Raw genomic sequence first — 27287 nt, forward strand, 5'->3', positions numbered from 1 at the left:
CTTTTTATTCACACTGGATAGGAAATGCTTCCATCTAACACATGGAATACGAATATATACAACAAAAAATTGGTCTTTATTAAAAAAAACTTCACAAGGACAATAACATGGGGGTTGAAAATATAATTTTGTGCAGTTTCCTGATGACAATCATATGTCTGCTGCCTTTTACAGGGAATGATACAAGTACTGATAGATTTATAAGTCAAAGAATTTTGTCTGTAAGAGCCTACTATTGCCTTATTTGTATAGTCTAGAAGTTTCACCTTCTCAAATGTAAATTCTGAATGACTAGGGATGACATGATGAGTCCGTTTTAAGGACAAACCCTGCTAATCCTCTTGGAAATCAGCACATCTTTGCAGTTCCCTATTCATCCGAAAGTTCACCAAGACGTTGTGGAAACTGCACAGGGCTTCTCATTAATGTGCCCCTGAGATCCTGAATGGTGCCCGCCATCTTGTACAATGTCTGTATCTTGGCTTGAACTTTCTTATGGCCGCAGTGAGTCAGGCGGCAGTGGTGTGGGGTGGACTGTTCTGTACTGCCCGCAGTCAAAACAGTTGCCATGGGCTCAACGTCTCTATGCTGTGAGCCTGGGGAGCCCATTCTCCTATGGAATGGTTTGCCGGAGACCAGCAATGTCACTGTAGGCGACTGAGACATTGCGGCCCCTGGTTCATGAGGGACTATACTAAAGAAGCCTCGTGTTGTAAGAATAGACAATACAGGCCAGGTTGAGGGGATGGCAAAGGGAGGTTGCTTTCCTAAGTCCTGGAAACCATCTCTGACTTTAGCTCTATGAGAAGGCTGGGCATTTGGAAGTGGCAGGCTGGGAGAAAGGCTGGGTCTGAGGTACACTTAGAGATGTGTCAGTTTGGCATTGGCGCTGTGGATTTAGTGCATGTGGTCCCCCACTAAGGCACTGCCGAGATCTGTGTTCCCCTGACTGTACCTTTTATGCCCAAGGATTCCCCATTCCTCTGAGCAATTCCTGTTTGTTTCTGCTTTCTAAAGTAGGGATGGAAAATAGGGCTCATCTCTCTCTCAAATTCTGACTGGATTAATGGTGGCTCCTTGAACTTGTGGTGTGAGGATTGTGAAGAAATTGTTGGGCTTCATGGATAGTGCTATGATTGATGAACAATGTCTGCCATGGCTACAAGAATTGGTGTTGATGGAATGCATGCCAGGTCCTTATGTTTCTGTTCTAAGTAAGATGTAAGAATCAGGCTGGTTTGATAGGTTCTTGAAGGATATTTGGAGACCATAACCCAAAGCACCAAGTTTATATTCATTTTATATTCTGCTTTGTTCCAGAAAAGATTTAAGACTTTGAGCAGTTTGGGAGAGGAATTTTAAGACCTGCAGAAAGCTGGAGGGGGAGATAATTTTGAATGGGGGTGCCGGAGGCCCTCTGTTTTCACCCTGGATGATGAAGCCCAATGTTTAGAAAGCGATTATAGGGCTTACTGATGACAACAGATTCAGAAAGACTTGGAGGAATGGGGTGGATCCCAGGCCTGGTGGGAATTTCAGGCAGAACATCTAGTATATTCCTTCTGGGTTGACAGCTTATATTTATGAGTATGTTGAAAGCCAAGGAGAAATATATTTGCATCTACACATACATGGCTTTTTTTGTGTGGTTAATTAAAGAACCTGGAGATGGTTTCCATATTATGTTATGACCATTGTCTCTCAACTCTACCTACAAATCTCTGGTATACAACTTTACCAAGAAAGAAAGAAAGGAAGGAAGGAAGGAAGGAAGGAAGGAAGGAAGGAAGGAAGGAAGGAACGAACCACGAGATTGTATGGTAGGTGCTAGTGATGCCATTTTGGGAAGATCAACTCACATTTGTCTCTGAAAAATGGGATTAGTCATTTTTTTCATATCTTAACTGATTTAAACTGAAGCCTAATCTTGATTTTTAACATGAATCATTAACAGGTTGCTCTTCAACAATGCCATTGTCTGTTGATTAGTGGACCATATCGGGCCAAAGCCAGCCACCGCTAGCTGCTCGTGGCCTGTGGGTTTTAGAAACTGTCTGATGCTCTCATCAGTACTCGCCAGTCAATGCACACACCTGATTTCACTTACACAGCAACGTGGCAACATAACTTTTTCCATCTGTAAACACCTGCTCTCTTTCTCGCTTGAAAACTGGGAGAATTGGAAAGGAAAATAAGGCGTATGTTTTTACTCCTTTGCAAATCCCAGGCAAACATGCTTTTGGAGACCTGTCTGATGTTGAGTTTCTTGCCACAATGGGGACCCCAAGCTTTTCCTAAAGTTGTAGGCAGAGTGTTTTCACCTTCTTGGGTGAAGATTCCTTGGTTCCTAGACCAAGGGTCCTGGGTCAAGTGATGGAGTTGGAGGAGGGAAGGCAGCATTTAGAAACCCAGCAGTGTTACTTCTCATCCATCCGACTATGTTTCACCCTCAGAGAAATGATTTTCTTATTGGTCTCCAAGAGACACAATCCCATTTAAGAGCATCTCAGCAGTTTCGCTGTCTCTGGAACCTTCTAGAGATGATGGCTGGCTGGCTATAATTGTGACTGTAGGTGCCTCATCATTTGTTTTCAGGCATTTCAAATTTTCTGTTTCTTCTGCTGATCACAATTGTCGATGTATTGGCATTACATACCAATTTTTAAGGTGTGTGAAGGTCAGTGGGCTTTATCACCACTCATTTCCAAAGCAGAAGCCTCCCCTAACTGGAAAGACTTATTCTAACACCACAGAGGAGCCTCCTCCCCAAAGTTTCTAAGAGCCCAGAGCATGAACTTTGGGCTCTAGACAGAAGGCCTAGGGGGAGGTCGGGAGGGGGGTGGCGCCCTGTTGGGAGGTGGAGCCTGAGGAGGAGGGGGAAGGGTGGAAGGTGGGGATGGAATTGGAGGGGTGGGAGCACTGGGGGGTGGGGGAGGGCAATGGGGAGCAGGGGGTGGGGGGGTATAAATGGGGGCAGGAGGCGGTGAGGTGGTGTGGTAGGCGTTGTTGAGAGGGTACTTGGTGGGCTGATTGTTCTTGACTCTGGTGAAGTTGATACAGCGCCCCTGGAAGAGAATCAGAGAGAAAGACATGTGAGCTGATATTTGCTGTTTACATCAGGGCAGAAGGGAGGCCCGGTGGGCAGCTTGAAAGAAACACGTAGAAAGCAGACACAATGTTTATGACAATACTTTCCTGACATATGGTAGAACTTAACAAATAAATTCCCCATTTCTTTTTTTTCTGGGCTTACTGTGTTGTAAAATTATTGGTTAAATCCATTTTCCTGGAGGCTCTCTCTCAAAGGGGAGGAAGAAGAGGGAACTGACCTTAACTGGACACGTGGGGTCAAGCTGTTTACAGAGGTCATCGGATTTCATCTCAACAGCCTTGCCAGCCAGGAACTGTTATCAAATATTCATAGTTCATAGGTGGGGAAACTGACGCTCAGAAACATTAAATGCCTTTCCCAAGACCGCTTAACCAGGAAGAGGTGGCGGTTGGTGACTGAATCCCAAAGAGGCTCCAGAACCTCTCTTCTTGCTACCACACGCTCATGTCTTCTAAGGAGGCAGGGGACTCCACATTTTTTAAACAAAGGGAACTTGTTTCAACTGCTTTTGGTGATACTCCTGGAGGCAGTAGCAGGCAGACACCATGAGCTTTTCCTGTACTGTAACTCGAGCTCAGTCAGTCTGTGATCTGTGCTGTCATGAAGGTGGCAAACCAGGGTGACTCTAAGAGGTGCTCATGCATTTGCCTCTCCCCATCAACTTCTGCCCCCTTCAGCCATTGGCGCTGAGGGGTGACTTAAGGAGGCAGCTCCCCTTCCTGCTGTGGACATACACCAGTCGATCCAGCCTCCCCCTCCATGCCCCTGCCATCCCCAAAGCTCCGTCATGAATAATTTCTCCTGCTCTTGATCTGGTTGGGGAAGTCCCGCTTCTTCCAGATGCTGCTGCACCTGTTCAGACATGCTTAGGTTCTTAAGAGTTAGAGCCTGGGGATATTTCATTGCAAAGCAGACATCTGCCCTGAATTCTGATTCCCTAGCCTCCCCTTGCTGCCCTCCTTCCTGGGGACCTCACTAGACAATGCAGAGCAGATACCTAGAGGCCCTATAGCAGCCTCTAGAAAGTCCAGAACCTGCAGCCAGCCCAAGTAGCCCTCTCTCCTTTGTGGTGTCACCTCTCAGCTCTCCAAAGTCAGTCCTCCCTGCCCTGCCATCCCCCTCCCCCAACGGATGACATTCTCCTTCCTGTGCCTGTGCTCCATTCACTTTTGGCATCAGACTCTCCTGCCTTGCTTGGGCAGGATGTAGACCCACCCTTGTGGGGTCCTAGCCTTCCTCCAAATGTCCTGAGCCTGCAGGACACCTTGTTGTCCCTTCTACTATGTGTCCTGGATGCCTGCAGAATCCCTGCCCCCCAAGGAGGTGGGGTGGGGGCGCATGACTTCCAGGCTGTCCTGCCCCTTTCTCTCTCTCTCCTGCTCATTCTAACCTGATACGATGCTATACTGGGGCTGGAGCTGGTGGGTGGGTTTTTCCCAGCTTCACCCTCCAGGATGGATGCCCAGCATGGGGCATCTGCCCTGGATGGGATATGTCTAGAGAGGCTGGACTTTGCCTTTACAGGCCTTTGGAGGAAGGGGTCGAGGGGGAATGAAGAGGGCGAGTTTGTGGAATTTAAGGCACAATCACCTATAGGAGATACAAGTGCATGACCTGAGACGTGGCTCGGGCCGAGAGTCATAGCAGGGACACGATGCATTGTGGGAGACAGTGGAGGCTGAGCCAACCTGGCTTCACATGCACCCACCCCACTCATCTGAGTCCTAAGTCAGTCCCTTCCTTCCCCCTCCCCCTCCCCCATCTTTCTCCAGCCTTCATGGAGCCTTTTCTTCCCTCCTTGGATTCTCTAGTTACAGTCTATGTCACACACAGAAGCCTACAAACTATAATCTCTAGTTGTTTGATTGGTGAATGCCTTGCCTCCTTGACCAGATGAGAAACTTCTGGAAGGCAGCAGCCTTGTTTTACACTCTGCTGCTCCACCATTGGCTTAGGAATTACAATGCCATATTTAGATGCCAGCACCCCATTCCTCTGAGTTTGCATTTCATGAGATTAGAACAAGGCCTAACCTTGTTAAATTCTGATTAGGGGCCAGCTAACTGCAGAAGTAAGTCCTCATCTCCTCACGGCATTGCCCAGAATTCCCAGGTCAGTCAGTGTGAAGCTCTCGCAGGTTAAACCTAAACTTTGTAACCCAGTGCTGTAAGTTCCCAGTTGTCCAAGAAGCCCTCCTTTTTTTTTTTTTTTTTAAGATTCTTTTTTTTTTATTTGAGAGAGAGGGAAGGAGAGAGAGAAGGAGCAGGGGTGGGGGAAGGACAAAGGGAGAAGGAAAGCTCCCCTCTGAGCAGGGTGCCCAATGTGGGGCTTGATCCCAGGACCCCGGGATCATGACTTGAACCGAAGGCAGACACTTAATGACTGAGCCACCCAGGCCCCCCCTAAGCAATCCTCTTACAGCTATTTAAAAAAGACAACAGGCCTAAAATGGAGTCACCTATGCTAATCCCCATGTCAGCAAATCAAGATTCAATACCTAACTTAATTGCAGTTTCAAACATTCCCAGAAGTGTAATCTTAAACCTGTCAATCTGGAATTTCCTTGCCAGCATTAGTGAGGCAATCTGCCTGAAAGGTCCCTTCTGTCCCTCAAAGAAAGATGAGGTAACCCACTCTTTCCTGTCCCTGCCCCCTTCGGCCTATAAAAGTCTCCATTTTGTACAGCTCCTTGGAGCTCCTTTCTATTTGCTAGCTGGGATATAGCCTGATTCATGAATTGTTGAGTAAAGCCAATAAGATCTTTAAATTTTATTCAGTTGAATTTTGTTTTTTAGCACAGCTTTATAAATCTAAGCCTTGGGAATAGTTTATTTATAATTCTGGATAAAGCTCTTTCCTTCAAGAATGTTAAAGTCCTAATGATTACCATCTGTGATAAATTCCTGTAATGGACGACTCAGAGTTGGGATTTACTGTACTACATATTCTGCCCTTTGTTCCTAGACAGGCCAAGTCAGATAAAGAGGCTCAAAAGATTCATTTCCTCTAAAGATGAAGGAGAATTCTGATCCTGAAGATGGAGTTGCTGGTGCCTGGGGTCAAGTCCCCATATGGCTTCAGATTTCCCTGAGGGCTGGCCATCCCACAGCTCCCTCCCTGGGGTAGGGGTTCGGGGGCTGCAGTAGAGAGAGGAGGGATGCTAATTCAGAGGACTGTTTACTGTTTCACACACTGTAATGCTAATATTTTTATCAGAGGCTATTTTGTCCAGAGACAAAATCAGGAGCTCCCAGCCTTCTTCTACCAGTACATCGGTTCATAACCCAGATTAGGATCGCCATATGTCTTCAAGAAAGTGTGAAAGGATTCCACAGAATAAAAGATGTTCTCTCACATCTGTCAGCTGTGGAGGTGGTGGATGGGAGTGAGGTGGGAGAAAGACCTCCTTAGGCCAGTCCCTCCAGCTGCTGTCATGGCCTCTTGACCAAAGCAACAGAAGGATGGGGTGGGGTGGGGAGGGAGAGAGGCAAGAAGCCCCTTTCCTGTGGTCAGTAGTAGTCCAGGGGCACTCATGTGTCTCCAGCTCCAGACCACTAGGCTATGGTTCATTGGGTACCCCAGCCCATTAGAGCTGAGCACAGCAGCCCAGAGCTCTTAGTAAGCAGCCAAGACTGGGTGGGGGCCAGCTCACTGTCTCCTCCATGCCCCCACTGCGTGACATGGGATGGAGAGAATAATGTCGCCTGCCACTTAGAGTCATTACGAGGATTAACTTAATCAATGTTGATGAATGCCTTGGAACAATGCCTACCACATGGAGTTTGTAAATGAAATGGAGTCTAGATGGAGAAACAGATGCTCAGACACAATAATGAATTTGTGTAGGGTAGGAAGGCCAGTTGGAGGTAGGATCAGGTTTTCTGACTCCTAGTTTAGTGCCTTCTAAGTGAGTGGCAGCCTAGAGCCTCCACAGTGCGCACCTGGCTTCCATAACAAAGCTGGTGTAGGACGGGGGAATGTAGCCCTGAACATGGGACCAGAGCCGTCCCCAGAGTCCACTGTCTTATGCCCTCTCTCTACCTTCCCATGGCACGAAACTCCTGTAACTGATTCCTATAGGACCTCCCACCATGCTTTGCACACACAGTTGACTATGATGCATCTACACATATTTATCGTCCTGAAGAAAGGTGCAGACTTGGCACAAACGAATCCCTGAGGTCAGTTACAGTAAGATGCAATTAGGACTTCGGGGAGGGGTGTGGCTACAAATTAAGTTCTTAAAACCTGGAACCGGAGGAGCCAACACAAACACTGTAACACTTAGACCATATAATTGGCCTAAAGATCAGTTTACACGACATCATTTTTTGCTTGTGAGAGGATAATAGAAAGGCCAGATGTTCTCAGTGTCATATATGCCAGCAAATCTGCACCAGTGTTTGCTTAAAAGGTTGCTAGGACGACTGGAGCTCTCAGTTCATACCCTGGTCTTTGTAACCCAGTTAAATTCTTTGCAGGATTGTTTTTGGGAGGCTTGATTTGGATCCAGTGTTCGGCTTTGACCTCAGTTTACTTCGGCTTGCTCATTTACAAAGTACAAGTGCCAATTATTTTCACACATTAGCAACAAAATACTCTGGTTAAATTCGAAGAAGAAAATGTAGTAATATCTCCTGCTAAGTGGTGTCTTAGCAGGATGTTAGGTGGCTTTTCTCCTAGGCTAGAAAGCGCCATTTTGATTTGACTGAATCTAATGGTGTTGAGAGGATTATTAGGAATGTCTAGGCACAGCATTTTTACTCATTATTTTCACTGTACAGAAAGGAGACTGAGGGCACAGGCTTATTTAAATACAGCGCCCAAGATGATAGAGGGGTAAATGGTAGAAGTGGGATTAAAAACAGCTCTGCTTGCCTTAGGCACTTATCCTTTTTTCCTCTGTTATCCTGAATATAGACTAATAATGTAAATATTTTCCTGACTCACTTGTAGATGGTATCATACAGGGTAGCTCTTGGCCACAATCCATCAGCTCTTGATGTAGCTGTCAAGAGATCTTTCCAGAACACAAGTATGGTCAATTCAACGCCTAGCTCAAAATCCTTCAGTGGCTCCTTGTTATCTTTAGAATAAAATCTAAATACCTCTGATGGCATATGCAGCTCTTTGTGATTTGGTCCTTGCTTACATATTTCAATTGATTTTTTGTTTTTTTATTGCAGATGTCCAACTTGGCCCACCTGAAGTCCTGTGCAAAAATTTGTTGAATGAAAGATAACGTGCCATCTGGTATTCTTCTCTGTCGACATTGTTGCCCAACTGGTGGGTGAGTATCTCTGAGGAGGCCTCTGGGTCTTCTCCTCTGGAGATATTTATAAATTTATTTAATATTTATTAAATATTTATTATTTATTTATTAAATTTAAGTTGGTGCTCAACAAGTACTGTTTATATCTCCAAGGGTTTCTGAGGTGGAGCAAGCCTTCTGAGAAAGCTCAGATTTTCCCCTGCAAGTTTAGGTTCTCAAAGGATCAAAGGCCCATGAGCTTGCAGTTATGAACTTAGGTCTCCTCAGTCACGCCCTCATGGTCTCATTGGGCTATCTTCTAGGCTATTGGGGAAGGGGTGCCATGAATGCTATGTGTTCCCCTTGATTTCCACACTAGAAATGTTGACATGTTACCTCTAAGAATACTTTTTTTGGGTTACTTTTGATTGATTTGTCTGATGAAACCGTTTTTCAACAAAACTCTTTATCTTAGTTGGAGGTGACACATTCTGAATAATCATGGCCTAGTCATGAAAGATGAAAGATCTCGTTGACTGGGTTCTGCCTTCTTCCTAGCTTCCCCATGGACACTGATGGTCCATCGGGGAGAGAGTCGGGAAACTGGTGGTGTGGGGCTGTCTTCTGCTCTGTGGGTCAGGGCTGGGAGGCAGAGTTCTACCACCAGTTCTACAACTCACACACTCATTATAAAACCTTGAGTAAGTCCCTTTCTCTCTATGGGCCTAAGTGTCTTCATATATAAAATAAAGTTCTTGAACTAGCTTGACAATATCCACGGGGCCTTTCAGCCCTGATATTTTATAGGTCCATCAAAATTTGAGTTGCTTTTGAGACTTTTGCTCAGATACTGTAATCTGAATTCTCTGGGGACAGCCAGTTTGCAAGTCTTTTTATACTAATGAATTTGGCTAACTCTTTGTATTGCATAGTTTTGGGTTCATCATTAGATTTATAAAATATTAATAAGTTGAAAATTCAAAACTGGACTCTCCATCTTCTGCTCTTTGATTACTGTGGTAAGAACTCAAGCTTGCCTCTGAGTCCTGCATTTGGGTCTGTGGCATGACAGGGGAGATGTGAGAAGAGCTGTGGGCTGATTGTGTGCAAAAGACTTGCCAGTGGTGAGCTCATGTGTGCTGAGTGTTATAAAACATCTGTTTGGGTATCAGGCACGCTCATTGGAGAGGGAGCTGGCCTTTGGAGATGGTTAAAAATATGCTATGGCTCCCAGAGATTAAACCAAATAGTTTCCTATGAACAGAGGTCACTTAAGAAAATTGGATTTCACAGGAAGAAGACTAAAATAATCAGATGGAAAAAGTGTAACATGTATGCCAAGTTTCTTCTGACAAATACCTTTTCTCTTTAGCTCGGTTCTTCTATTGATTGTCTTGTTTGGAGGTATTTTTCAAGTTACAAATGGATGGGGTTTTCAAGGTTTGTTTCAAGTCAGTTTAGAATTAGCATAGTTTCTCACTTAAGTCACTCTTGTATATGGGGGTTGGTTCTTAGGCTAGACCACAAAAGCTCACTGGGGTATTGAAGGCAATTGACGTAATCCTGCTGAAGTTGGTGCTCTAGTGATAAATGAGACACATGAGTAATGAATGGATGGAGGGCTGGATTAGGTGACTTAATAGTGCCTCCGATCCCCTGTATGTTTCTCTCCATTCATTATTTGTACATTCATTCTTTTGACAAATGGTTTTTGAGTGCCAGCTATGTTCTGGACACCTTATAAGGTGCTGAATTCAGTGAGGAGCAGCCAAAAACAGCCCCTGCTCTCTTGAAAAATAGGAGAGAGAGAGAGGAGGAGAGATATCAGTCAGGAGGAGGAGAGAGATATCAGTCAATTAATCCCATAAACATCCCATAACAACTATATTTGTGTTCCATGACCCTGGCCTTGACCATAGTTGATTGGACCACAGGTGAGCACCTAACCTGAGTTAGGCCACTCAGATTCTCTCTTCTCTGTATTTGGAATTACAACTAAGTTACTAACTGAGGCAGTCAGAAACAGAGTTCTGATTCTATCTCTAAAAGACCTTTCATATCCATTCACTCCTCCTTACCCTCACTGTCACTCAGTCTTCTATAACTTGGGCCAGTAAGTAAACTGGCTTTCCTGTTTTTAGCCTTTCTCTTTTCCAGTTACGTTTTGGTTCCCAGATGAAATTTATACACATACACACATAAATGAAAATCTGTACATACATACATATATACATGGATGTTTACACACATATATAAGAGGTATATATGCATATATTTGTAAAATTTTATATACACATAGACACACATTCAAAGTTGACTTACTGCTTAAACTCTTCAATGCCTTCCCACTTTCTGTAGGAAATACCCAAGTGCCTCAGCATGAACAAGCCCCTATGGGGTTTTGTTTTGTTTCTGCCATCCCATTTCCTTCTCTTTCTTTGAACCCTACACTTCAGCTTTGGTCCATTTTTGAAAGGAAACCCCTGTACTCTGGCTCTTTGTTTGACAGCATTCATTCATAGGCCCACTTTCATGACAGGGACAAAATGGCATAGAGATACCTGTCTTGCTTCTTTCCCCTTCCCCAGAGCTGGAGCTGGGGGCAACAGGAAGGGTGTGCTGTGAGTGGTGGTGGTCCTTCTTGACTGCCTTCCCTCCACCTCAAACTTGCCCTTCCCATAAATCTCACACAGCAGCCTCCCTTTTATGTGCTGTTCGTGTGAAAGGATCCAAGGTCAACACTTTTAGTTTTTTTATTCATTTTGCTGACACATGTGCTGGCATGCTTTCCATAATAACTTCTTTGGAGGCCAAAACTGAGGGTAAGATGAAAGCAGAAAGGAAACATTTGGTAATAAAAAGAAACTAGGAAAACGAAGGGGCAGAAATAAAAATGGGACAGGTGCAGGCACAGGACTTCTGAAGGATTACTACTGAGATATGAGTTATTTAAGAATAAAATTCAGGGCGCCTGGGTGGCTCTGTTGGTTAAGCATCTGCCTTTGGCTCAGGTCATGATCCTGGGGTGCTGGGATCGAGCCCCCTGTGTTGGGCTCCCTCTCCAGCAGGAGTCTGCTTTTCTCTCTCCTTCTGACCCTCCCCTCTGCTCAGGCTCTCTCTCTCTCTCAATTAATAAATAAAAAAAAGTTTTTTAAAAATTAAAATTCCCTTTTTTTCATCTGATTACAAAGTTCTATATTTTCTTTGTGGAAAATTTGGAAAATGTACAGAAGAACGAAAAAGAAGAGAAGAAGAGAAGGATTTTAAGTTCTAACCCTTAGAGCATTACCATGTTGTGCTTATTCTTTCAGACCACACACACACACACATACACACACAGTGGTGCATGAATTTATAAAAATGGGAATCGTTCTATACAAAAGTTTTTAAATGATATGCTGTGACCATTTCTTCCCTGCCAATTTTGGTATGATTTGCAATGATTGCATAATTGTCTATCACATGGAAGCACCAAATGCAGTTATTAAATTCTTTATTGGGCATTAAGAGTCCATCTAACTTCTGATTTTCCCTAACACGTCTTCAATAAACTTCTGGGAAGTTCTAGAATCAGTGGTTAATCTTTGACTTGGGATTTCTGTATCCAACTTCCTATGTGAGATTGGCCACCTTTTTTTGTGTGTGTTATTTTTTTTCAAGATTATGTTAACTTTACGAAAGAAATGGGGAAGATTTTCATTTCTTAATATATTCTATATTTTTGAAATAGCATAGGAGTTATTTGTTCATTGAGAGCATGAGAAAATTCTCTCTAAATCTTTCCAGAGATGCTGTTTTTCTAGAATGCAGTTCTTGGATGACCTTAAAAGTTTTTGCCACAGGTATTGACTTATTCAGGTTTTGTACTGTTTGTGAGTTCATTTCCATAATTTATCCTTTCTTAGAAAACCATTCATTTTATCAAGATTTTTAAAGCATTTGTGTAGGTTTGTGCTTGGCATGAAGGATATTCTCACAGTTAATTCTATTTGTGGTGATATCTCTTTTGTAATCATTAACATTATACATGTTTGCACATTTTGACTTTTTTTTGACTTTCAAAGACTTGCCAATGATATTAACATTTCCCAAAAATCTTGAGACTTATTTCTCAGTTCTACTGATTTTGCTTTATTTTCATTAATTTGTTCTTATATTCATAGAGTCCTTGTTTCTGCTTTCTGTAGATTTCATATTCTTTTCTAAGTTTTAACTGAATACTTAGCTCATTTATTTTTATTTTTCTTGTTTAATAATAAAAAAATTTAAGGCTATGAGTTTTCCAAACCTCTAAGTTTTTACTGTGGTGTTCTAATTGTCATTATTTTCTAAAATCCCATATTTGTAGTTTTGATTTCCTCTTAGACTCAACAGTAATTTATGAGTGCTTTAAAAAATGTTTAATCTCTTATCAATTTCCAGCTTTTTTCTTTTTTTTTTTGTGGCCTATAAAAATACTTTCTCTCTTTTTACAGGTTTTCTTTCTTGCCTAAGTTATAGTTAATTTTTATAAGTTTTAAAAGTAATGTGAATTCTCAATTTGATGGCTGCACTGTTAGATAAATATTCACTAGTCATTTTTTAATTAGAGTAAAGCCTCTATATTGCTTGTTTGTTTAATCTGCTTGCTCTGCTAAAGTCTAAGGGTGCTGTGGGTTTATTAAGTATCCCCCCTTGATATTTTAAACAATTATATTAGCTCAAATTTTACTTTGCTGCTTAGTCATTGGGCCACTCAAGAACAGTAGGGAGTGGGTCTTCCTCAGAGTAGTCGAGGTAGAGAGAATTTCTTTTGTTCTTTTTTTTTTTTTTAAAGATTTTATTTATTTATTTGACAGAAAGAGAGAGATCTCACAATTAGGCAGAGAGGCAGGTGGGGGTGGGGAAGCAGCCTCCCTGCTGAGCAGAGAGCCCAATGCGGGATTCTATCCCAGAACCCCGAGACCATGATCTGAGCCGAAGGAGGAGGCTTAACCCACTGAGCTGCCCAAATTTCTTTTGTTCTAAAAAAAATTCTCTCTCCTAGTTTGGTGGTAGCTTGTCTGGAAAGATGTCTGGTATTAATTCCTTCTCTCCCGTGTGCAGAGGCCACACCCCCATGGGGAGGAGGAGTCTATTTCTCTATCCCTCCATGCTGGGTTGGCTTGTAACAGTTTGGAATAATGGAATCTGATGAAAGTGATGTTGTGCTAGCTTTGAGCCAAACATTAAGACACCTGTAACTCTGCTTCCTGGTTTTGAGGCCCTGAGCCTCCATGTAAGAAGTCCAGGCTACTCCATGGTCCTCTGCCCTACTCTCCTCTATGCCATGTGGAGGATGGTGGAGGACAGACAAGTGAGGGAAGCAACCTTCTTTAATGTCTAGCCCAGTCAACCTCCTTTTGACTCCAGCCCTAGCCACTCTCTGATGGCAACTTCATTGGAGATGCCAAGTGAGAATTATATGGTCAACCCACAGAACTGTAAGAGAAAACAGCAAACTGTTGTTCAAAGCCATTGTGTTTTGGAGTGGTTTGTTATGGAGCAATACTGAAATGAGCAGCAGCTCATCTCTTTGTCTGGGCAGGTCATTCCTGGTTTGTAGAGCTGAAAATGGTGGTTGTTGTAGGTTTCCTCTGTTTTTTGCATTCTTAACTTGGCACCCTTCCCAAAGTTGTCTAGTAAAGATTCAGATCTGTGCTCTACTTATTGCCTGCTTGGCTAGAATTTCACATCACTAGAAATCAAGGGCCTCCTGGAGAAAAATGAGATCCCTGGATGAGACAAAGATATGACCCCAAGGGCAACCATCACACATTTCCCTTTCTGTTTCTTGATATCACCCCGCACGACTAATTATGAAATGTAGGCTGTTGTGATGATGAGCAAAGGCCAAACTGGGAGAGGACTGGGAAAGATGTTGCAATAATGAGAAGATATTGCCTGTTTACACACTTGCAAGCCTCCTCGTGTGAGTTGGGCCCGAGACACCCTCTCACCTCTGCCCAGGCTGCCAGTGGGTAGCTCCCAGCTAGAAAGTCTGCCCTGATTCTGCAGTCAAGTTTAACACGTGTGTTCAAATTGCCGTTCTGACAAGGCAATCTTTTAAAGTTCGACAAACCAGTGCAGGCAACAAAGAAATCCACACGGTGCCATAACGAATTGTTTTACCAATGAACCTTCACATTCTGATGCTTAAATACCCTCTTTCAAGACTCACCATTATGTAGAAAACCATGGCATGGTTGTCTGCCTCTGTCTAGTTCTGAGAAATTAAAAAAAAAAAATACAAAATAGAATTCGAGAAAGGAGATCCAGGAAGAGAGCGATCAGGTGGCCACAGTGCTGTTAGTGGGGACCGGCTCTAAAAATTCAGGCTGAATTTCTAGATAGCAAGGCAAAGACATAAGCGGAAATACTACAGGAAGTATACCTTAGAGGTGGAATTAGTTGAAAGTATTTGTTGGCTCAAGAGGAAGTAGGTCTGAAAGGTCTGACCCAGGGTAGCATACTCTAATGTTTCTTAATTTTGCTTTTAAGGAAAACCAGCCATGGGTGTTGACCATCCCCTCTTCCTTGAGGGCATCAAGTCCACTCTATGCACCAGGGGTCCTGCTAAGCTGCGTCGTTTTAGAGTCTGGTTTTACTCGACATTTTCATGAGTCTCAGCAATAATGGTGCTTTAATCTACATTTTTTAAGATTTAAGAAAAAAACTGTGGCCGGGTCCTGCTGAGTGAGTGGAAGTCTGACCCAGGATGAACTATTTTCTTCTGAAGCTTCTCTCTCGGTTAACAATCTTGAGAACATTTTCACAGCCCTGTCCATGTCCTCAGTTAAATGGTTCTCACTACTTAGAAAGGTCATTAATATAATCATTATTTTATTTATGTTGAGGTATTTGCCTTAAAAAAGTGATGCCAGAAGATAAGCTGACAGTGCTGGCTTGGCCTGCAGCATTATTTAGTTTGGCTGTCAAAATGTGAAATCATGAAATTACTTATTCCTCTGTTGTAAAGCTCTAGCCTCATCCTGCTCTGTTTATGGAAGCTCATGCATGAAGGTTTGCCTTCTTCTTTGGTACAGTGTGAGGAATCCCACCTTTAGAATGAGTTCTTTTCCTCTGCCTGGTAGCAGCCAAAGTGCCCTCCCCAGACTGGGAATATTGATTTCACAAGAGAACAATACTTTTATGATGACAACATTGTATTGGCAGGTGGCATCCTAAATGTGTATGTGTTCCCTAGGTTCTCAGTGTACCATCTTCCTATCCATGACCCTGTCCGAAAGGCTCAGCTCCCTATCTGTGGGACCCGTGCTTGTGACGAAGCGAAAAGTTTCATGATGTTCACCTCTACTCTTCACTGAGCGCATCCACTGTGCCAGGCTGCGTACTAGTTCTTTTATAGACATTGTCTCATTTTGCACTCTTCATAACATGAGTGGTTAGTATTAGTGCCCTGATTCAAAAATGGAGAAACAGGCTTGGAACAGAAAGGAATTTGCCCAGGGTCTTTCTGCCAGCAAATGATGGAATAGAGATTTGAATTCAGGTCTGTTTGACTCTCAACTCTCCCTCCCTCCCTTCCTTCCTTCCATCTGTCCATCTGTCCTGCCTTCCTTCCTTCTTCTTTCTTAAGACTATTTGTTTGTTTGTTTGTTTATTTATTTGAGAGGGAGAGAGAGAGTGTGTGTGAGAGAGCATGAGAGGGGTGGGGAGGAACAGAGGGAGAGGGAGAATCCCCACTGAGCAGGGAGCCCACTTGGGGTTTGATCCTAGAATACTGGGATCATGACCTGAGCCGAAGGCAGACCCTTAACTAACGGAGCCATCCAGGCGCCCCTCTCAACTCTTTCTTTTGAATGACATGTGCTTTTAGACTGGGCTGAATCTAGGGCAAATGGTTCAAGAGGTATAGCTCCTTCGTAGAGTTGGCCACCAAGAATATTGTACATTTGAGGATTTGCTTTGGGTCCCAGTACATCTGTGCTGCCACCATTCTTTTCTAGCTTTCCATGTCTCTACTTGTTCCTTCCTTGGAATGTCAGTGCCCTTCAGCTGCCCTTCCTGGAGAAGGGTCCCATCTCCCTGGTCTTCCTTCCAGTCAAAACTTGCTTATCCTGTGTGCCTCCCCTTTCAGTCCTTCTCGGTGCTTTCTATGTGACCTATCTCTAATCTGATCCGTGTGCTGGGTCCACTATGAAGGCTTATTCCTTAACACATACTTCTTTCCATGGACACAAATGTAAACTATAACAGAGGTGGCTAATTATATTCCATATCCATGTTCACATTCTTCTTTCAGAAGGAGAACTGCTGAATTTCACTGTGCATGGGAACATCTCGCATTCACTACATTTCCCAGCCTCCCTTGCATAAATCAGTTCAAGAGGTGGTGAATGCGGCTGAAAGACCTGACCCGCTGTGGTGCGTGAATTTGCAGATGGGGGTGGCCTCCTTTGCATTGAGGTGTGGCGATGTAACCTATATTCCGACCGGTTGGATGTGAGCAGAGGTGATGCGTACAAATTCTAGGCTGTGCCTTAAGAGGAAGGGGCATACCCTCCCCTTTTCCTTTTTTGGAGTCTGCAGATAAGAGTCACACATAGGGATGAAGAAACACGAGAGGAAGCCTAGGTGCCTGAGCGCATGAAGCCACCATCCTGACCCTGGACAGCTTCTTCCCAGAGGGGAGGAAAAGGGTTCTATCCTGTTTAAACCTATATTATTTTGAGACTTTTCTAGATCAGCTGAACCTCTAACCTAAATGATATTACTTCTAAAAGGAACCTCCTGAAAACAGTGTGTAATTCTGAAGGAGTTGCCCCAGTACTGATCATCTGGGGTGCTGTTCTGGTGATCTTCCGGGAGCAGGCTAGTCTTTGGCATGCCTCTTAAATTTTGACCAGGTAGTTGGGTACCTGCTCCAAATTGACATAGGCTGATCTCTACCCAGCTGGCTCAGAGGAGCCCTCTCAATTTTCCTGGACTCATGTGCTCTTCAGGTAGGGGCTGGTATGTTCCTGCCAGAGCGCCTCTCAAATTGAAACCAAAGGAAGACAGTAGTCGAAACCCTAAAATATCATGGCTGATGTTTGCGATCAGCCAGACACAGAAATGGAAAATTTATAGCACTGAAAATCTGGGTTTCATTTAGGGGTAAAAAGCATTAATTTTAAGTTATCCAACCTCAAAATTGGTTTCAGGCCTCCACTGGGACCCAATATTCTTCCTAATTATGAGACCATGTAGAGTTGGATCTGAAATGAGACCAGGACGCAGTATCAAAATGCCTCCTTTCCATTTTGGAAACACCTCACGAATTCAGGCTGCACTAAAGAAATATTTGCGATAATTCTCCCCAGGCTGGGCTGAGCCTGTGTTCTGTAGGGTCTAAAAGAAGTGGTTTGTTAGACTGATATTTAGTGAGAGTGTAGGAGGGATCTTAAAGGAATGAAGAAGCGGACCATACTTCCCAGGAACATGGGGCAACTTTTGTCAAATGGCTGTGTTAAGCCCTGGGAATGTTATGATCCTATTTGTATCCCATGAATAAGCTTAAAAGCCTATCGAATGGGCACAGGGTGCTCATTGTTATAACTTTGACAGCCGTGACTTATCCAAGCCCTATCTGTGTTATTATGAAACCTCATCCCAACCTTGGAAGGTGGGTATTACTATCCCCATTTCATAGACAAAGAAATGGAGGCTCTTGAAGGCTAAGCCCAGGGCCATACAAATAGTGAATGGAGGAAATAGGATTCAATCTGGATTGGTCTGACTCTGAGCCTTGAATGGTTTCCCCTCAACGCTGCTGCCTCTGCACTGTGTTCCTTGGTATTTCCCCAGCCTCTAGGTTACCGATTGTGTGTGTGTGTGTGTGTGTATACCTGGAAGGGTGTCTCCTAGCTGGGTCCCTGGCCTGCTCACAGCGATCAGCTCTGAAGTGAATTCAGGCGGAGAACCCAAATAAACCCTGTAAATCCAGACAGTCCAGAGGAAAGAAAGGTGACCTCATGCTGAGTAAGACCCATCTTTGTTCTGTCTCCAAAGACCCTGCAGTGTGTGTGTGTGTGGGGGGTGCTAGTGGTTTGGCCTTATTCCCCCTTCTGCTGCCATGCTTACCACCTCCTTCCAGTTCACTGAGGCAGAGGAATGCACTGGTGAGGCAGTATGGAGAGACACCACAGTTCTTCATGGCTTATCTGCTTTTTTGGGAGCTTCATCCATGAAGTGATAAAATAAGGAGTCAGCAAAAAGCCCAACAGCAACTGCAATATTCCTTGTCTTCTTTTTGGCCATCGTGATTTCTACCTGGTCCTTCCATATTTTCCACCCTTCTTTCTTTGAAGGCTGGGACTTTGTCATATTATTTGATCTGAAAGAAGCTTCTAGAATAGCATCAGACACTTGTTAGGTGTTTGATAAATAAGCTGTCTGATGGGGTTACGGACCACATTGCAAATTTGGAGAGGGTGCTGAGGCCTGCATTGTTAGTTTCTCTCAACTCATTATTCTCTCTCAGCTCATCTATCTCCCCCAGCCTCTCCCTTTTGCTTTCCCCTTCTATGACTCGGATAGCCCTGGGAGTGTGCTGAAGAGAACTCCAAAACCTGTCTGCCTTGAGACATCCTCTTTCTACCCTCGACCCCAGACATGTCCAACCTACCACTGGGTCTGACTTTCTTAACATTAGGTGTTCTCTGTGGACATCTCACGAGATCCCTCTTGAAATGCCAGTATGTTATCTGGGGGGGATACACCTTCAATGCTGGAACGTAGTGCAATGACCTGTCCTTTTGAGGCCATGGAAAGGGTACTCAGGATCATTAAATCTGGGGGTGGAATAGAAGGGACACAGTGGATGGGAATGGTGGGAGGCAAAGGATGAACATGTGCAGCAGAGCACTTAAAAGAGAAGATTAGCCCAGAAGCTCATCCACCTCATCTGGGAAAATCACAGACAAAGGAGGAAGGTGGCACCAAAGAGCTGTCCACGCTTCTTTTGGACCTAGAGCTTACCTTCCCAACTTTGTTCAAAGACCCAAGAGAGACTGGTTTAATCTCCAAGGAGAGTTCTGTTCATGTGTCAGTCACACGGTATAAAGTGGACTAGTCACAAAGTTGTTAACATTTTAGGAAGACTTTCACAAAGGGGATTAAGGTTGAACTCCTCTGTCCCTTGTGTCATTTTTCAGAGGAAAATGCCACTTTCAAAGTTATCGGAGCTCCATGTTTTGGGAAGGAAGAGCAGGATCTGAACTAAGAGGTGCATGCTTCTGACAATTGCTGTGGAGGACTGTGCCAAGACATCTGATGTTCTTTACGTTCTCGTGAGGAGAGTACATAAATTAATGGTGGCGCCTTGTAGGCACTTTCTAGAAGCGTGGAATGCAAGTCCATTTTCTGAAACTTTGAAGCAGGGCATTTACTGGCCTACATAGGCACCTTTTCACTCTTTATCCTCTTTCTCAACATCCAGGTGATTTCAGGGTCATTCCCTACTCCCTTCCAGTCAGCTGTTGTGCTGACTGATTCATTAGAGTAGACTATTAAATAGGCTCCCAGGGAAAAGACAGTTTTCTTGGGTTGTTTGTTCATTACTAGAGTTCATTGCTACTGTTACAGAGAATGACTATAATTTTGTAATGGGGACAGATGGGGACAATGACAGTTCTGTCACTCTGGAATTAACATCTGGGAAAACATCACTGTCTGCTCAAGACCATGGAGAGAATACTGAACACTAGCTTTTTAAGCGCTCAATATTTCTCAATTTTAAGGGTTCAGATCTTGGGCCAGAATGCCAGAAAACATGACCTCATCATACTCTGTCACTGGGTAAAGAGAAAAAATTATGAACTAAATGAAGATTGAATTTCAGACCAAATCTCTGAGTCCAAAAACCTTGGGGGACCACTAGACAAACAGAGTGACAAGAAGACCGGAGGGTGAATTTTAATGACGGTGACCTTGCAAATGAGTGTCCCTTAAGAGCCGGGCCATGGAAGCAATGGTGATGCTGAGTGCTGGGGGTACTGGAAGCAGAGGTGACCACAGCAGAGAACCATGGTGTCCTGGTGTGACCAACCGCTCACACCTCCTCACTCTGATGTAATCAACTGGAACATTTTTCTACCCACTGGGGAGTCTAGCTCAGACCTCAGAGATCCAGCTCTACAATCATTTGAAGCTCACATCTGCTTCTTTCTCTTTTCTTAAGTTATCACTTTACTCACTAAATAAAAGCAATTAGGGGCACTAAAATTTTTATGGAAAAAAAGACAAAAGAAAACCCCAAGCTCACTATTCTAATGTGATGACTATTAATATTTGGGGGCTATATGTTTATTTGTTTCCACATTTCACTGTTTCCACATTTCAGTAAATCCCCTAATTTTGCATGATCCAACAAGAAACAAAGATGATCTTCATCTTCTTCCTCCTCTCTTTCTTCCCCTTCTTCTTCCTGTCCTTCTTCCCCTTCATCCTCCTCTTCTTCTTCCTCCTTTCCTCCTCCTTCTTCTCCCCCTCTTCCTCTTCTCCTTCTCCTCTTCCTTCTCCTTCTTCTTCTTTTAGATGGGAAACTTAGTCCAGGCAAAATTTAATTGACTCACTGACAGACTCTCCTGGATGAGCTGTCCTGGAATTAGAACTGAGACCTCACTGAATGTATTTTACTTTATTTTTAGGTCCCCTTTTTACTCTCACTCACATTAAAAGTTGAATTATGATGTAGGAACAAGGTGAGGCTTTATCTGGAGAATTTAAAAGAAATAATCTTTCATTTGGGTATACGGGCTAAAAAGACCCCTGGACTCTGATATCTGCACATGTGAAATTTTACTGTATTTTACGTACATGATTGTATGGATACTTTTGGAAAAGTACCTTAAGTACGTCTCAATGGGAAGTGACTATTATGGGAAGAGCGTTCACTGGTTTTGGGTCTTCTATAATTGGGGAGTCTCTTTATAGCTCTTAGTCAACAAGTAGCTGTTATAAACATGTAGTGTCATTTAAGAGCTCCCCACTGTTCTTTCCCTGGTGGTTCCACTTCTCAGTGTATAAATGAATAGATACTGTTTAAGTCTTTTCTGTGGCATTCTATCCATCTTCTCTATTCTTTGAATGACATTTTATTTAATAGATCTTCATTTTGTTATCACAGTTCATTTAAGCTGTATGCCCAGGACATACCAAGTAAAATCACTTGTAGTATTTGAAGTAATGAGGATCTCTTTAAGAGTCTCCAACAAATTTGGTCCAGGGAGAGGAATCATTAAAGTGTAAGGACCTCCAGGGGTCCAGTGCTCCATCTTTCAGTTTTATGGTTAGCCAGGATCGGCCCCCTGCAGTCTCTGCTCAGCGAGAAGACAACAGACCCTGTCTTTACCATCCATCAGAGGGGAGTCAACTGCTTGCAACATAAATTCATTCTAAGCAGTACATTCTATGGAAGCTGAGGCATGTTGAAAGTTGTTTTAAAGAAGCAAAGAACAAGATACACAGACTTGCTTTAAGAGCAATTATTATAATTTGTAAATATGATATAATTCAAGGAGGACTTTTCTGTTGTATATACAACAGAATTACAACAGTAATCACAACAGTAATTTTCCTAGCATCTCAGACCTAGAGATTTCAGACCCAATGACTTGTTGCTCCTTCATCACGGGGGAAAACTCCCCTTCCGTTGTCTGTTTACCTACATGGAGGCATTGCTCATCATTCCAGGCACCAGTGGTAAGACTTGGTAGATGAAGAAACCCAGTTTCGGGGAACCATACTACAATAGCAACATTTAATTTTGCCTCAGAAATTCAAAGTCCTGCACGGCCTTGTCTAAGGATACCTCAGGAGCCCTTCCTGAGGAGGAGGGAGCAGGAGTCATCATGCTCTCACATGGCTGGAAAACCTGAGCCACGACAAGGAGGGTTAGGGCACAGGTCCAAGGTTTCTTTGCAGCCATGAGACTGTCTTGGCTCTCTTCATGGACATTTCTGTTAAATAGCTTTGCCTTTTCGATAGGTGGGACCATCAACAAGATAAATGTTAACCAAAACAGACTTCGGGTTAGTTGGCCTCCCATTTCTTTAACTCATGGCTCTAATGCTAAAAATTTATTAAGATGCACCATGTAGAGTTTGGGACAGTTTCTCTCCAATTTCCTCACAGAGTACTACTTCAGATTTCAGTAGCTAAAAGCCTGTTCAAAAAATACACAGAAAAGATAGCTTTTGGACCAGCTTCTGTTGGGGGAGGTGGCTGTGACTAAGTTCAGCTCCTGCCTCACATGGACAACAGGGTCCACGAGCACTTTCCACCACAGGTACTGACAACTCCTGGTGGTGAGGGGAGCCTGATACTTGGGAGAATGGAGTCAGGGTGCTGAAGAGAACTGGAGAAGCTGGAACCAGAGGTCAAATTAAACAAGACTACTTCTTACTTAGGGCTAAAAGCCAGATCTACCACTTACGTAAAGCAAATTGATACTGTGATGAGGGACTCCCAGGCCTTCACTTTCAGAGGGTGAAGAAGATCTAGGGGTTTTGGGCTGTATGGTCAACATGAGGCTGCTGTGTGACTGCCCAAGGAAATCAGATAGATTCTCAGACCACAGTAGGAGGCCAGCACGCCTCCCTCAGGTGACCAACCTGCTTTATTTTGCTCTGTGGTGATGAGATTGCACCAGCTGGGAAACTGGGGGCCCCATCTGTCAAGTAGGCAAGTTGGACAAACTGAGAAGATTCCCAAGAGAGCTTCTTGATCATAAGCATCACCTGGGCTCCTTGTTAAAAACACAGATGCTAAAACCTGACCCTGGACCTACTGAGTTAGAATCACCAAGGGAATCTGCCATCTCAGTGTACTCTGAAAGTAGTCAGAAAGTCCTGTGATATGTGAAGATGATGGATTTGTTAAGTATATGCACAGTGCCTGGCTCATGGTAAAGGATCCAGTTATCAGCAATATAAAAAATGGCGAATGAATAAAAGAACAAGATTGACCTTGCCAGGTAGTTAAGGGAGACTGATACCCCAATTTTCCTCAGTGTTGTGTGGCTTGTGGTGCATGTGTGTGGGGGGTGTGTGTGTGTGTGTGTGTGTGTTTTCTCCTGCTCGTGGACACTGGGATGTTAACTAGGCTCCAGACCTTCAATCAAAGAGATTAGTCTTTCTCTTTTTGGAGAATTTCTGGTAGGTAGTTTGAGAAGATACATACGCAGAGAAGTTTTCTGATCACAGCAGAGGCCTATAGCCCATTTTGCTTACACAAGCTCTGACTATACTTCAAATCTAATAGTGGGATTATGGGAACACTGATAAAGAATCTGGGGACTTCTCAGTAAAAGGCAGGCTCTGGGAAATGTAGCCCATCCCTGGTGGATGAGGAAGTTGTGGTCTTGGGCCTTCCTGGTTTAATTCTTTTAAGCATTAATTAAGTCCATGAAATGAAAACATAAACTTTGTACATTACAGCCATTAGCAGAACTAAAAATGGGTTTCCTGATGTCAAAATAGGGCAGCTGTTAAGGCTCCTGGCTTGTTTTAATTGGACCTGGGTCTTTTATACCAAGCTCCCTAGCCTTGGGAACCATTTATGTCCCTTCTGCCCCAAGATCCTCCTCCCCAGTTAGGGGGCGAGTCTGGGTGGGCCCGAGGCTGGTTTTTTTTTTTTTTTTTTTTGTTAGCCTTTCATTCCTGCTGTAAGCCAGGCTGGGCTTCCCTGTTGGCACTGGGTTCCTGGCCATCATAGTTTCGTTCCTGTTGTGATTTCTGACTCCTGCTCAAAGTTGGTCACAGTCAAGGCTGGAAGGACCACCCCTCCTAGCAGAGCTCCAGGCTCCCTTCCCAGCAGCTGCTGCTCCTAACCTATCCAGGCCACTTTCATGCCATCCCATGAGGAGGGCTGCTTCTCTTGGGCTTTCTAAGCAGTTTGAACCCATGACTACGACACATTGAATTGATTATTTTTTAGACTGACACACACAATGAAATCTCCCTTATTGACTTATCCTTAGTATGAAAATATAAATGGATATCCAATCCTCTTTTCTTTTTTCAGAACTGAAAATAAAACTTGAAAATTCTCAGCTGTCATCTATTACTATCGCCTTTAGTTCAAGTACTTTCAAGATAAATGAGCTTTAGAAATTGACCCAGAAGGTCTCAAATCCACTGCAGCTGAGTCCTACCAACTTAATTGCAATCAACAAAGGCATGGAGTGATTCTTCTGCAAGTTTCCCAGGAGGGCTTGGAGCATGGACCCAAAAGAGCTTTTCTCTTTTGGATTGACATTTTTCTGAGGGGCCTACTGCCCTGTTCCTCGGTGTCTCCTTTAGAGTGCTCAAAGACACTGAATCCCTTGTACTGAATTCTCCAGGGGTTTTGGAGCTTCCTGAAGAACTTGTTCCTGAGATAATCTGTGTGCTCTTCTGAGAAGCAGTTCCAGGAACCAGCATGGGGCCAGTCTTCTAGGACTTCTGTCTGACCCAAACAGCAAATTCACAACCACATGACTGAAGGGCGACAGATGTTTTCATCATTTGTTCTCATACAGGTCCTTCCTGTATGCTTCCTAGTGCCTAGAAAAATGATGTGCATTGTAGAAATACGCCCCTATGAATATACCCATCCCACACAGGCCCTCCTGGGCCTGATCCTTGCCTGGTTTCCATTCCTGACCTGCGATAAGGTCATTTTCTTCTGGTGACAATAAGGATATGGGCCAACCACTGCATTAAGCACTTCATGTAGGATACTGCCTTTAAACCTCCCACCTACTCGTGAGCTCATATTGCGGGTTCGGAGAGGGTAGGTAGCCAAAACTGCACCATACACGGTAGAGCTGGATTTCAAAGCTAGCGTGCTTCATTGTGAAGCCTGTTCTTAGGCTCTCCGCTGAGCGATCCCAAGGCTTGAATTGGTGTGACCGATATAGAAACAATGACACTACCTTGAACTCTCCACACATTGTAGTCTTGCTACATGAAGAAGGACAAGGGAGCCATTTCTATGACCTGGCCATTGGCCAGCGGCAGGGATAGGAAGCCCTGAGGCCCTGAGCACTTTTGGTGGGAACTGCTGACTGGTGAGAGGGACGTCAGACCTTGGCAGGAAGCTAGAACAGATTATTAAACAGATGGCTTATAAGTTCCAAAGACAGGAAATGGTGGTCATCCCTGTGAGCAAAGGTTTGCAGAGAGCGAATCATGCCAAACCTCATTTTTTTTGCAAGTCCTACTCGATTCGTGGATGGGGGCTGACAGATGGAGTTTCTCTGCATTTCAGCAAATCATTTCACACAATGCCTCACAGCACATTTAGAGAAAAGAAGGACAGATGTGGGTTGGCTGTTTAGTTGCCATTTAGATGGTTCAGAAAAGGTCGAACAAACAAGCAACCAGAGTGTTGATTAGTGTAGCAGTGACAATAGTCATTTGTTCTGAGGGCCAAACACAGGGTCAAGGATATAGCAAGTACTTAGTAAATATTTTTAGTTGTATTAAACTCCTGGGGAGGTCTTTAGTGGCCCCATGAAAGGGCTCTTTCTTTGGTTTAGCAAACATTTACAGAGTAGATGAGGATTTTAGGAAGTGGAGGGAGCAAGAGGTCTGATTCTTGAAAAAGGGAAGTAGAAGTTGGGTCTAGTACTATCCTTTTGTTTTGGCCTCTGGAGCCCAGCCTTGCCGACATGGTAGTGATCCGGGACAAATACAGGTCTCTCACCATTTTAGGACACAATGTGTTTCCTGAGCACTGAGGAATTCTGAGGTGGAGAAAACGGTGGGAAAACTGCGTGTGAATGTTTGGTTTCCTGTCCACTGCCCATCTAGAACAAGATCGTTTCCCTTACCTGTTTTTCATATCTGGGCTTCTGGTAAGATTTTATTTAAAGACGGACTTCTCTTTTTGGCTAAAGAAATGGCTGAAAACTGCAGACTCTGATGCTAAGATTCCGGTTAGCTCTAAAAATTAAGTGGTTCTTAAAAATAGTACCATCGGAGGGACTGTTAAAGGCAGTCTCCAAAAAACTATGGGCTTAATTTCCCATTTGCCTTTCCTCTCCTGGTCTTCAGTCTGCCTGGCAAATCTCTACAAGTGTCCCCACCTCGAGGCCAACATCTCCTCTCTGGGGTGCTCCCTCCTAACACCCTCTCAGGTCCCCAACAACTAGGTTCCTGGAAGTTCCTTGTAGCAAACTGCCTTCCTAAGTGTAAATGACTGATGGCTTCTGTTTTGCTGGTGCGTTATTAAAGAAGACTCAGGTGGCAGACAGGATCTCTAATTGATAAAGTTTGAGGCCATGTGACCATGTGAAGAATTTGAAGAAAGGAGGGAGAGATGCTTTGGGCCAGTGGAGCCTGTATGAATCTTGTTTGGAGAAATACAGGCTTTCATCAGGTTCGTTCGTTCATCCAAGACTTTTTTTTTTTTTAAAGATTTTATTTATTTATTTGACAGAGAGAGATCACAAGTAGGCAGAGAGGCAGGCAGAGAGAGAGGAGGAAGCAGGCTCCCTGCCGAGCAGAGAGCCCGATGTGGGACTCGATCCCAGGACCCCGAGACCTGAGCCGAAGGCAGAGGCTTAGCCCACTTAGCCACCCAGGCGCCCTCCAAGACTATTTTTTTTTTTTTTAAGATTTTATTTATTTATTTGACAGAGAGAGAGATCACAAATAGGCAGAGGCAGGCAGAGAGAGAGGGAAGCAGGCTCCTTGCTGAGCAGAGATCCCGATGCGGGGCTCAATCCCAGGACCCTGAGATCATGGTCCAAGCCTAAGGCAGACGCTTAACCACTGAGCCATCCAGGCGCCCCTCCAAGACTATTTTTTAAATCATCTGCTACTGTTGGCTGGTGCTTTACCAGACACTGGGGACAAATACTGAGTAAAAATAATTGCAGTCCCTATGCTCATAAAACTTAATAGTCTGGGGGGA

General features: G+C 43.9%; 1 protein-coding gene across 1 annotated transcript in view; it reads right to left on the reverse strand.

Annotated features, from left to right (window-relative positions):
• Positions 1–1800: 1800 nt before the first annotated feature.
• The window catches only part of ANTXR1 (ANTXR cell adhesion molecule 1), a 210337-nt gene continuing 184850 nt past the window's right edge, over positions 1801–27287 (reverse strand). Inside the window, exon 18 of the mRNA XM_032873745.1 lies at positions 1801–3065. Within this exon, the coding sequence (XP_032729636.1) occupies positions 2805–3065 (261 nt within the window). The 3' untranslated portion in view covers positions 1801–2804. The remainder of the gene's footprint in view (positions 3066–27287) is intronic.

This window comes from Lontra canadensis, unplaced genomic scaffold, assembly GCF_010015895.1.
Source record: "Lontra canadensis isolate GAN:19392208 unplaced genomic scaffold, GSC_riverotter_1.0 scaffold50, whole genome shotgun sequence".
Classification (NCBI taxonomy): domain Eukaryota; kingdom Metazoa; phylum Chordata; class Mammalia; order Carnivora; family Mustelidae; genus Lontra; species Lontra canadensis.